Source organism: Aquarana catesbeiana, linkage group LG06 (genome assembly GCF_042186555.1).
Source record: "Aquarana catesbeiana isolate 2022-GZ linkage group LG06, ASM4218655v1, whole genome shotgun sequence".
Classification (NCBI taxonomy): Eukaryota; Metazoa; Chordata; class Amphibia; order Anura; family Ranidae; genus Aquarana; species Aquarana catesbeiana.
The window spans coordinates 222,777,024-222,789,119 of record NC_133329.1 but is presented as its reverse complement, the minus strand read 5'-3'; the positions used below and the strand labels follow the sequence as shown (position 1 = coordinate 222,789,119).

General features: G+C 41.4%; 1 protein-coding gene across 7 annotated transcripts in view; it reads left to right on the top strand.

The window, feature by feature from the left end:
• RBFOX1 (RNA binding fox-1 homolog 1) overlaps window positions 1-12,096 on the top strand; it is a 2,292,172-nt gene that overhangs the window by 1,450,928 nt on the left and 829,148 nt on the right. For all 7 annotated transcript variants that reach the window (XM_073633001.1, XM_073633002.1, XM_073633003.1 and 4 more), the window contains exon 7: window positions 10,461-10,514. In XM_073633001.1, the coding sequence (XP_073489102.1) occupies window positions 10,461-10,514 (54 nt within the window). The remainder of the gene's footprint in view (window positions 1-10,460; window positions 10,515-12,096) is intronic.

Genomic DNA, 12,096 nt, shown 5'->3' with positions numbered 1-12,096 from the left:
GTTCGATCCCATTAAATTGCAGGGCTGCCCCCTGTCCACACTCCTCTTCAACTTGGCGATTTAACACTTATCTCACTTTCTTAACTCACAGGCACTTCTCCATGGTGTGCGCGTAGGATGGAAGGAACTCCGCATAGCTCTCTTTGCTGATAACATACTTATCTTAATGTCAGATCCCCTGTCATATATGCACATCATTTGTAAGGTCTTTAACACCTTCACCAAAACTATAGACCGTTGATTAATATCTCTAAGAGTGAAGTGCTATCTCTGACCCATGCTAGATCTCCCTTGTGGCTAGGATCTTCTCTATTTCCCATAGCTAAGCAGTATATCAAGTATCTGGGCATTAATATAGGGAGGGAACCTTTCTTGCTCTATTACCTTTGTGACGGATTCCAGACACCCTGTTGGGTATTTCTGCCAAGAAGCTGCTTCCCAAGTCCTGGAACACGAGACCAATGGATCTGGCTATAGAAAACCCCAAGGACCAGACAACACCAGTCTTGGAGTACACCAGAAAATGAACTGCTTTATTTTTAGAAACACACTGAATTTATACAGCAAACCATCAGATAAGGGCTACTCCCATTATCTCAGACAAAGGTCACCTTACACAGTATGGCTAGTCCTATTATCATAACAATGAACTCCTTAGACAGTCCGGCTCCACGGACTAACTTGTATAAGAAGCCACAAGCAATTAGTGGCCAGCTCTGGATAACTTAAGAACGCATTATAACACAGAGTTCTCCAGGCCATGGTTCTCCTGCAGCCCAAAGTCCATGACAACCTTAATTATCCTCCTCTAATGAAAAAGATAATGGCTGAGCTGGGGGCATGGATGGACCTCCTGCTTTCTCTCTTTGGGAGATGCCACCTCTTTAAATGGTGAGCTTTGCACATCTGTCATCTCCCCTTCAGACAATACCACTTTTTTGTTTAAACACAAAGATATTCAACAGCTGAACAAAGCTATTCCCTTTCATTTGGCATAAAAAGAAGTCACACATTGCCCTGTCCAAGTTATATCTCCCAAGAGGTTTGAAGGGGGTATCAATCTGCCTAATGTTAGAACTTGCAGTTTAGCATGCTTGCTCTGCATCACTTTAGACTGGATTATGCAAGCTTCCAAGTACTCTAATCCCACCCTGGAAACAGAAATGATATCCCCATTCAACCTATCAACCCTTTTGCCCTGCAAATTTCAGTCTCTTCCAAAGCCCCTACAACACAACCCACTTATACGCTATTGCTTGGAAAGAAATGTAAAAAAGTTGGGGGTATCTCCCTTCATCTCTAATTATCTACTGATACATGGCAACCCCATGTTCCTGCAAAACAAAGCCTTCAACGTGTAGGGTCTCCAAAGGGGCTAACCTGTGCTGCTCATGTATATGACACGGTGTCCGGAGTTATTCAGCCCTTTTTTATTCCTGGCCGAAGATTATAGCTTGCCAATTCATCACTCTTTTCATGTTCTTCAGTTGGCAGACTACATCCATAGAATTTGTACATCTAAAACATATACATTTTAAACTTCATTAATAGATTGCTTAATCACTCAGAAGCATTACACAATCTCTGAATTTACTGACCACTGAACTCCCACTTTACCAAGTCTCTACACCATTCCTCTATTTGAGCCTGGTGTACAGACAATCCTAACATGGACCTAGTGAATAACATCTTGGAGGGCTCCATAACTTGGTCACCACAGACAACTTGAGAGAATCTCAATTCAAAATATTTCACAGGGCCTATGTGCCCTGCTTCACAATTGCATACCATGCCACTTGCCCATCACTTTGTTTTGGGTCCAAATATAGCATTTATTCAGAGCGTAACAGATCAGTGGATCTCTAAAAACCCACTACTTTTATTATTTGGCAGTGGCAACCAGGCGCCCTAAGGCAGCTCCTAACTTGTTGACACAGGGATCCACACATTGGATGCTTACTCGTGGCTTGTAGAGCAATATTGAAAAAAATGGATTTCCGTAACACCACCAGTCATCTCAGATGTGAAGAGGGAGTTAAGGGGAGTTAAAACTTTTGCTATTCAGAGAGAAATTGGACATGGTCCTGCAACACAACACATCTTCTCAACATTTCACCTATAGATGTCAGGCTTTCATAGAAGTGACCTGTTCTGCTTCAGAGAAGTTAACTTTACTTTCATCATTTAACTTTAAGGATTTCTTCACTCTCACTCATGCAACAAGTACAACGGCTTGAAGAATAAGTGGACTCTTAAGGTTGTAGCTTTCCACTTGCATTTTACTGGGACTGACCCCGTTTTACATTTGAATTGGCATCCCCCCCTTTCATAAGGTTCTCTATTACTACTTTATAATGTTCTGTAGGACTGTAATGCCTTAAGAATTTTTATATTCCAATTTTCCTGGGTTATCTGTAAATCGGAGGCCAGACCCCCCCCCCATGTCTCCCTCTCCCTATCTTTTTCTTTAGGAGAATGCAGGGTATGGGGCCGGCACCTCAACGCCAGCAGTTATCCCATGTAGTTGGGCATATTGCTTAGACTTTTCATACATATATGTATATAGTTTTGTATTGCTGAATCTTAGGATGACTCCTAGAGTCTATACTTTATGCACCCATGTCCCTTTTAAGTGAATGTAAAGCATAATTTTTTTTTTTTTTAAATATCAAACATGTTATACTTATCTGCTCTGGGCAGTGGATTTGCACAGGGCAACCTGGATCCATCTCTTCTCAGGTCCCTCTTTGCTGCTTCTGGCCCCTCCCTCCTGTAGAGTGCCCCCACAGCAAGCAGCTTGCAATGGGGGCACCCGAGCTGCAGCTCTGTGTGCCCATTCAGACATGGAGTGGTGGTTTGGCCCCACCTCCTCTCTCTCCTGATTGGTTAACTGACTTTGATTGATAGCAACGCTGGCACCACTGGCACTACTGTGTTTCAGCCAATCAGGAAGGAGAGTCCCAGACAGCCGAAGAACTCATGGACATCGCTGGATAGAAAGGGGACTCAGGTAAGTATTAAGGGGGCTGAGGGGGCTGCTGCACACAGAAGGCTTTTTATCTTAATGCATAGAATGCAATAATCACTTCCTGACCGCCCACTGCACATGCGGCTGGGTGGCCCAGCTGCGCGAAACGACGTACCTGTACATTGTTCCATGCATGAGATTCTGTGGGCGATACTCAATGTCCACCAGCAACCCTTGATCACTCCAGAATTAGAGGCAGAATGGGGATCTGCCTATGTAAACAAGGTGGATCCCCGTTCTGACAGGGGACAACATTGAGATTGGCTGCTCCAAGTAATCAGGATCTCTGTGTTGTCCCAGTGAGCCCATCCCTCACACAGTTAGAACACACCTAGGGAACACAGTTAACCCTTTGATCACCCCTAGTGTTAACCTCTTCACTGCCAGTGTCATTTATACATTGATAAGTGCATTTTTTTTAACACTGATCGCTGTATTTATGTCACTGGTTCCCAAAAAGTGTCACTTAGGTCAGATTTGTCCATCACAATGTTGCAGTCTCGATAAAAAACACAGATCACTGCCATCACCAGTAAAAACAATAAAAAATAAATAAAAGTCCCTAAATCTATCCCCTAATTTGTAGACACTATAACTTTTGCCCAAACCAATCAATATACACTTATTGGGATTTTTTGTACCAAAAATATGTACAGCAAACATTATTTTTTCTTTAAAAGTAGAAAGTTACATTTCAAACATATTAAAATCACATTACAAATATGCTTTACAATTGATTCACAATGTCATCTTCTATATAAAGCAGAATTTGGGGCTAATTGCCCCTTTCATACAGGCTAAGAAAAAGTGAATGGCAAATCTATGCTTGAAAGTGCCACATCCAGTGTTTAGGACAAGGAAAAGGGGGGTTCCCCTAAATGGACTTTTTAGGCAACTAATAGTATTATAATAGAAAAAAAAGTCTGCTGCAGGTCCGATGGAGCCCACACACGGTCGGATTGTCTGTCCAGTTGAAAAGTTCACTCGTGTGTACACAGCATAAGAGTGAGAAAAATGTGCTAAATTGTAACTAAAGGTAGGAGGTATATCAAACTTGAAGTATCTACTGCCAAAAACATGTGTAAAAACTGAATGAAGATACCTACTGATATTGGAAATGTGCTGGTGAAGCTGGCAGCCAGGCAAAGTGGAGAGCCAACATCAGCAACTACAAGAGTAAATGGGTAGGTCACACAAAGGTGTATTTTGTTGGTAGCCTCAAAACACACATAATATGCCTATTTATTAATATGTCCCTTAGAGTTAATCCTAGAAAAAAACATAAAAGTGTCTTAAGAAGATTTTAGTTCTACCCACTAATTTGTATGCATTGGCAGCAGTATATAATGTAATGATAGATGATATTTTACCTTGGTTGTAAGGAAAATGAAGGAGCCAGGCGCACGTCCCGACATCCAGCAAACAAGTACTAGATGTGGGAGTGCGCTGGTTGTGTATATATGGCAGCTGATCCCCAATCAGCTGGCGCAACTAGTTGCAAACTGCTGATGTTGGGGAGGAGACTGCTGGGAGATCCTATGAAGGCCCCCTGAGTCAGGTGTGCGCGGCACAGCCCCCACCATGCATGCGCGAACGTCTGCATGTCAGAGCAGCATCATGCACACTCAGCCCACCGACACAGTGAGCCTCACTGGCAGACTGCGCATGTCCACTGGAGTGGCAAGATGGAGGCTGTAGGCGGTGATGTGAAACGTCCATCAGTCTCCAAAGCGCCGCCTACGGTTAGATAACCAGGCGGCTTTGTGTGCCGGGCAATTTAAATGGTCAGCTGAAGCACAGGGAAGACATGCAAGGAGCAGTCCGTAGAAGGAAATGCAAACATGATAGAAGTACAATAAAAGTAAATGTACAAGTCAGCATTAACATTATGTAGATGATAAAAAACGAGGTTTGAAATATAATATTCAAGGAAAAAACCTGTGCCCAGATGCCATAAAAAAAAGGGAGCTCCACAAGCAGCAATTAGTACAGATGGTTAAATACAACAACAAAGAATATACAGGTGACATAATGTAATATAGGGGTTATGATGAAAATATCCAAAAATACAGACAAATGATTACATGATGTTGATAACAGAGAGAATATAATGCCATTGTAAGCTATTCATAAAGAGAGAACAGAGCATTGGGTATCCTAGTAGATGCATCTAAAGATATACATATCCAAGTATCTATATCTGCACAGGCACCTATATCATCTAAATAAGGGATGAAAGAATATTTACAAAAAGAGGGATCATGGGGGTGCAGGTGCCAATCAAACAATCGGAAAACATATCTCAAGATGGAATTAATGAGAAAAGACACTTGATGTAAAGATTTATTTTTCCATTCCTCCAGAGGAGAAGCCCCCGAGGAATGGTTTAAAACATTTGGCCTTGTTGAGGCCTGGGGGCATTGTTGCATTCAGCTGGCAAATCCATCTTAGTTCCATCTGGAGGATGGTTTTATTCCAGCCCCACCCCCCCTGGATTGGGATGCATCCGATCCAAGATCAAAAATTTGATATTGGGGAAGATACCGCCATGGACCAGAGATACATGGCGTCCAAGGGGGAGGTCGGGATTGCATACCTGCATGCTGCGGATATGCCTATAGGCCCTCCTCCAGAATTCTAATTTGGTCTTCCCAATATAAAAGCAGCTACAGCTACATAGCAGCATGTAGACAATTCCATGGGTCCTGCAGTTTGCAAAATGCAGTGCCTCCTAAGAATGAATAAGAACAATTTTAATCTAAGCTTTACCATGTTGTATGACAAAAATTGTATAACCTTTCTAGACGTGGAAATCTATAGGGGAAAAGAAGGCAATCTGTGTAGCAAACTATACAGAAAGGCTACAGCAGGGAACACTATACTCCACTCTACAAGTTTCCACCCACAACCCCTCATTGACTCGATTCCTTACTCTCAAGTCTCAATATTTAAGAATAAAACAAAATTTCTCAGATGAGGAAACCTTATTGTATTTCTATCTTGTTTGCGCATGTCCGTCAGTGAGGCTCACGGTGTCGGTGGACTGAGTGTGCATGACGCTGCTCTGATGTGCAGACGTTCGCGCATGAGCGGTGGGGGCCGCGCCACGCACACCCGGCTCAGAGGGCCTTCATAGGATCTCCTGGCAGTCTCCTCCACAACATCAGCTGTTTGCAGCTAGTTGCACCAGCTGCCATATATACACAACCAGCGCACTCCCACATCTAGCACTTGTTTGCTGGATGTCGGGACGTGCGCCTGGCTCCTTCATTTTCCTTACAACCAAGGTAAAATATCATCTATCATTACATTATATACTGCTGCCAATGCATACAAATTAGTGGGTAGAACTAAAATCTTCTTAAGACACTTTTTGTTTTTCTCTGGGATTAACGCTAACTGACTTATATTGATAAATAGGCATATTATGTGTTTTTTGACGCTACCAACAAAATACACCTTTGTGTGACCTACCCATTTACTCTTGTAGTTGCTGATGTTGGCTCTCCACTTTGCCTGGCTGCCAGCTACACCAGCACATTTCCAATATCAGTAGGCATCTTCATTCAGTTTTTTACACATGTTTTTGGCAGTAGATACTTCAAGTTTGATATACCTCCTACCTTTAGTTACAATTTAGCACATTTTTCTCACTCTTAGGGATTTCCACTTCTGGCCCCAGTATATTCTTCTGGCGGTCCTGCTGTCTTGGAATGTAGGGAGACTTCCACCCCCTGGAGGATAGCAAGATCAAATCTGTTTCCCAGACCCCTCTGATGCCCTTCTGCCTTGAGATAGCACCCCCACCGGCACAATTATTTTGTGCTGTTTGTCTGCACTTTTTAATGCTGTCATAATGAAACATTGAAAACTATTTGGCCATTCAACTTTATGTAAGTGAATTACCGTAACAGTCAAGCATTTAATTATGTATTTTTTGTTGGTAAATGTTTCACTCCAAGATACTGATACTATATTCTAATTATGCTTTCGATGAATTCCTCCTTCCTTTGCACCCCTGAAGAAGGACCATATTGTATCCCGAAATTCATAAAAATCCCCCTGTTATGGTGATAGTAATAAACTGTATTTTGACGAATCAATGTTTCATTTTATTTTTAATCATGTTTAATTATTAATAAAATCTATTGTTATTATATTACTCGTGTACATTTCTATTATAATTCTATTAGTTGCCTAAAAAGTCCATTTAGGGGAACCCCCTTTTTCCTTGTCCTTTCATACAGGCTAGACTGTTGTTTCCCCTACATGTTTCAGCTTCTTCAGGAAAAAATTTATTACGCTGTATACAAACAATACATATATCAGTTAGGCAAATAATCAGTTAAATTGCTGAGCAATTACTAATTACCATATTGGGTCTGGAGAGTGTGCCGCCCACCTTTGTGGTGGAGCATGAAAATAGAATTCCGTCAAAACCATCTAAACCTGGGGCCCTCCCTAGACCTCTTTTATTACGACTAACAAATTAACGAGATAGAGACAGGGTCCTGGCAGCTGCTAGGGCTAAACCAGATTTACCTTTTGAAAACACTAAGCTATTATTTTTTCCGGATTATTCTCAAGAAATTCAGCAATGCTGCAAGTCCTATACAGATATCTTGAAAGACTATGAGAAAAGAGTATACAGTTTAGCCTCCTCTATCCTAGCAGATTGCATATTATAGATGGTGGACAGACATATTTTTTTTGATACCCCGGCTGCTGCTTCCACCTGGCTGGATGCATGCTAAGAGAATTATTATCCTTTATTAGGAGCTCTAACAAGTACTCCCTCTCACTTATTGAGATACCCCAAGTACCAACGACGGCCTCCCCTTCCTGCCCCAGAATACAGATCTAGGGTGGTAGGAGTGAGGTTTTTCAGTGGGTGTTATCACATTCCTCCTCACCCCCCTCCTTTTTTTTTTTACTTTTTTTTGGCACACAGGTCAAGCAGACCATAGTTGCCTATTTTTGGTAAATTTTGGGTAAAGGCCTTCTCTACGCCTCCTCGTCTTTTTGTTTTTTTCAGGATGGCGTTCAATGTAATCTATTATTCAAGTTTTTATGATTTTTACTTTCTAGATGACATCACGTGACCAAGAGATTTTCTCTATTTGTCATGGAATGTTTGTGGCCTTGATTCAAAATTTAAAAGAGCATTGGTATTTAGGTATTTGAAAAAGTATCCTCCACATATAGTGTTACTTCAAGAAACCCATCTTACGGGCAGCAGGCTTTTAGCACTTGAGAAGCCTTGGGTACAGAAGGCTTACCATGCTAAATATTCTACATTCTCTAGAGGGGTCTCGATGCTGATCAGCAAATCTTTACCTTGCAAGGTCAAAGATGTATTTTCGGACCTCCAGGGTAAATATGTTTTGGCTGTGTTCCTTTTGTGGGGCCAGATATACATAGTTGTTAGTGTGTATATACCGCCTCCTTTTGTTGGGACCCTTTTATATAGTCTCATAGAAAAAATGTTACTGTATGGTCCAGCTAAGCTATTGATAATGGGAGACTTCAATGCTATACTTGATCCTATTTTGGATAGACTAAACCCTCCCAAGCATTTCTCTGGAGAGTCTCTCTACTTGGGCCCAGATGGTAGGCCTGGTAGAAGCTTGGTGATGGAAAAACACATTAACTAGAGCGTAGTCTTGTTTTTTAACTTCTTATAAGACTGCCTCCCGTATAGATCTAGCTTTTGCCAATGCGACAATATTAGCAGACATGGTAGATGCTAGATATTTGCCTAGCGGGTTATCTGACCATGCTCCACTAATGCTTATATTTCGTCTTCATTACTCTCAGGATGCCAGCCAGTGGAGATTGGGAAGCCACTGGATTTCAGCTCCAGATGTGGTTAATAAAACTTCAACCCTTTTAGTAGAGTGCTGGGAATTTAATGTAGGGTCCTCCACCACAGAAAAAACATGGGATGCCTTCAAGAGGATACAAGAGGACACTACATATCCACCATTAAGGCAGTTAATAGAGCCAAACAAGCAAAAAGTGATGCTTTGCAGGCCACAGTGAATGAAAAAACAGCCCAATATTCTGCAGATCCTACAGAGGTCAACTTTAATGCTTTACTCAATGGAAAATGGGCTCTGCATTTGCATATGGCTGAGGCTACGAGGAAGGATCTATATAAAAATAAACAGAAGTTCTTCGAGCAGGGGGATCATAATAGTCGTTTTTTGACCAGGATGGCTAAACATGAGCAGACTAGTGTTCCTATTTCGTAAATACATAACCCCTCAGGAGATATGGCTAGTACACAATCTAAAATTTTGGATGGTGCTTGATGACGCTCTATGGAAGTGTGAAACGCGTAGATGTAATTTCCGGTTCCTTTTGACGTCACTTCCGATATCGTGGAACACCATGAATGGCGTTTTTGTATCTTCAGCTCCATGTTTGTTATGCCTCGTTTTACCTTACCTCTTGTAAGTACATTTTTTATGCGTACTTCACTACCAGTTCCTTTCCTTTAATTTTTGGGTATCTATTATTCTGGTTGAGTTTTCTCAACTGAAGAAATTTATTGGATGATCTGATGTTCAAGTTGTCATTCCTGGCCATCTCTACTAAGCCTGAAGTGACCCATAGACTGAAAAGCTGAGGGTTTACTACATCTGGTGAGTGGGGACACAGGAGGGGGTGTCGCAGTACACCTGAAAACTTTGGTGCACTTTTGCACTTTTGTTCGATTGGAGCACATCAGTCACTTTATATGGACTTTTACTTTTACTTACAATGCTATGTTTGCTAGTGCTGTAATATCTATATTATTATTTTTCAGCACATTCATAAAATGCAGGCTGGCCGATGGAAGTGGCCATATCCTATGCAACAGAGTGAATTCCATGATTCAAGAAGAGCATGTGACTTTGACACATCATGAGATTGGGCTGTCGTCCCTTTTTTTTTCCCAATGTCCACTCATTATCTATGATGTCTGACAGTTTAGGACTTCTATTTATTAGACATATTGCTGTACTTCCTAAATGTGTAAGTGTGAAGAGCTGATCATAGCACAGCCAGGGATAAGTGGAGATTAGAATAAAGTTAAATTATGCTAGAAAGATGAGGGATAAGAAAAAGGAAGAGTGCCATGGTTTTTAGACACAGTTAAATTCCTAATCTTGCTGTGACAAATAAGCTATCCAGTCAAAAATATTTTCTGCCTTTTTGGAATTTATTGCTCTTTTTTCTACTTTGCAAAATACTAACTAAAAAGAATCTGGATACAACTTTGGTAATTTCTACTCTTTACTCATTGTTCTATTGAGGTAAATATGTTATGTAATTTTCAACTGTGTAGATACCTATAAAAACTTTAACCACTAGTTTCTATTTATTGAATCAATTTCTACAACATGACCGGCTACTTTAATGATGTAATTACATATATGTGTTTTAGGGTGGAAGTTAAATCCTGTTGTTGGTGCAGTTTACAGTCCTGAATTCTATGCAGGTAAGATTTCAAAAATTTCAGATTCTATGTTTTTGCTGTCCCTTTAATGTTTTGTTTCAAGGGGTGTTATTTCAAAGACACATTAATTAGAAGTAGATGAGAGCATCTGCTGAAAAGTGGCATCAATGTGCAGCTTTTGGACATTTCTAAAACACTGATGATCTAAATAAGGTCTGACTTCATGTAAAAAGCAACTTCTGTACTTTTTGACAAGCAAACTATAGGTTGTGAACATAAAGTAGACCTTAGCTCAAAATACTTACTCTCTTCTGGGGTGTATTCCCTACATCAGGTGTTTTACTTCCGCTTTTTTCTGTTAGCTGCTAAGGACAAAATCTATGAGAGACAAATGCTCTGTTTTGTATCTGCCCGAGAAACTAATCAGACCCACTTCACATAGAACTAACCTTTGGGTGTGGCTAACAGACAGAAATGGAATTGGGCAGTAGTTACAGAGACTGGGCTATTTAAGAGAGGTATGTATTTTGAACTTAGGGCTACTATATTTAGAGCTTTATAGCCTGTTTGTATAACTTTAGCAAAGTCATCTCAGATACAGACAAGAAGGTCCTAATTTAACAAATAACATTATTCTGAGTAGTATTATTGTTTGTAATACGACTCAACAATGCATGATGCATATGGACTGAATAAATAAAAATCATAAATATAAAGTTTGTATGTAACAATGCGTGGTAAATTCAAGCTGTACTAAACAAAGCTTGTAAGTTTTCAATTTACCGTATTTATCAGCGTATAACACGCACCCCAAGTTTAGGAGGGAATTTTAAGGAAAAAAACTTTTAGGAGGGAAGTTTAAGGAAAAAAAACTTACATTAAAATGCCATCAATGTAGCATTATCAGTGTCCATCTGCAGCCTTGTCAGTGTCATTGCAGCCTTTTCAGTGTCAGTGCAGCCTTGCCCCAGTGTCCATTGCAGCCTTGTCAGTGCAGCCTTGTCAGTGCAGCTTTGCCCCAGTGCAGCCTTGTCAGTGCAGCTTTGCCCCAGTGCAGCCTTGTCAGTGCAGCTTTGCCCCAGTGCAGCCTTGCCCCAGTGGTCAGTGCAGCCTTGTCATTTCAGCCTTGCCCCCAGTGTCCATTACAGATTTAAATATGGCACTGCGGAGTTCGCAGGGACTCGGCAATGCTGAACGAGCGCTGCTGAGATCACAGTGACTGGGCAGAGCCGAGATACACATAGCCGAGTGTACTCGACTCTTCTCGGTGCCGCTAACAGTCACGCCCAGTCCCGTCCTATGATGGACATAACACAGGTCCAATGGTGGGACTGGGCGTGACTGTAAGCGGTGCCAAGAAGAGCCGAGTACACTCGGCTATGTGTATCTCGGCTCCGCCCAGTCACTGTGAACCTCGGTGGTGCTCGGTCCGCTCCAATGAGTCCCTGCAAACTCTGCGGCGCCATCTTTAAATCTACACGCTATGTGTATGTCGGGGGCGATCGCCCCGATTGATCAAAATTAGCGGGGATCGGCGTATTACACGCACCCATGATTTTCCCCTGATTTTAAGGGGAAAAAAGTGCATGTTATACGTCGATAAATACGGTATTTTTTATTTATT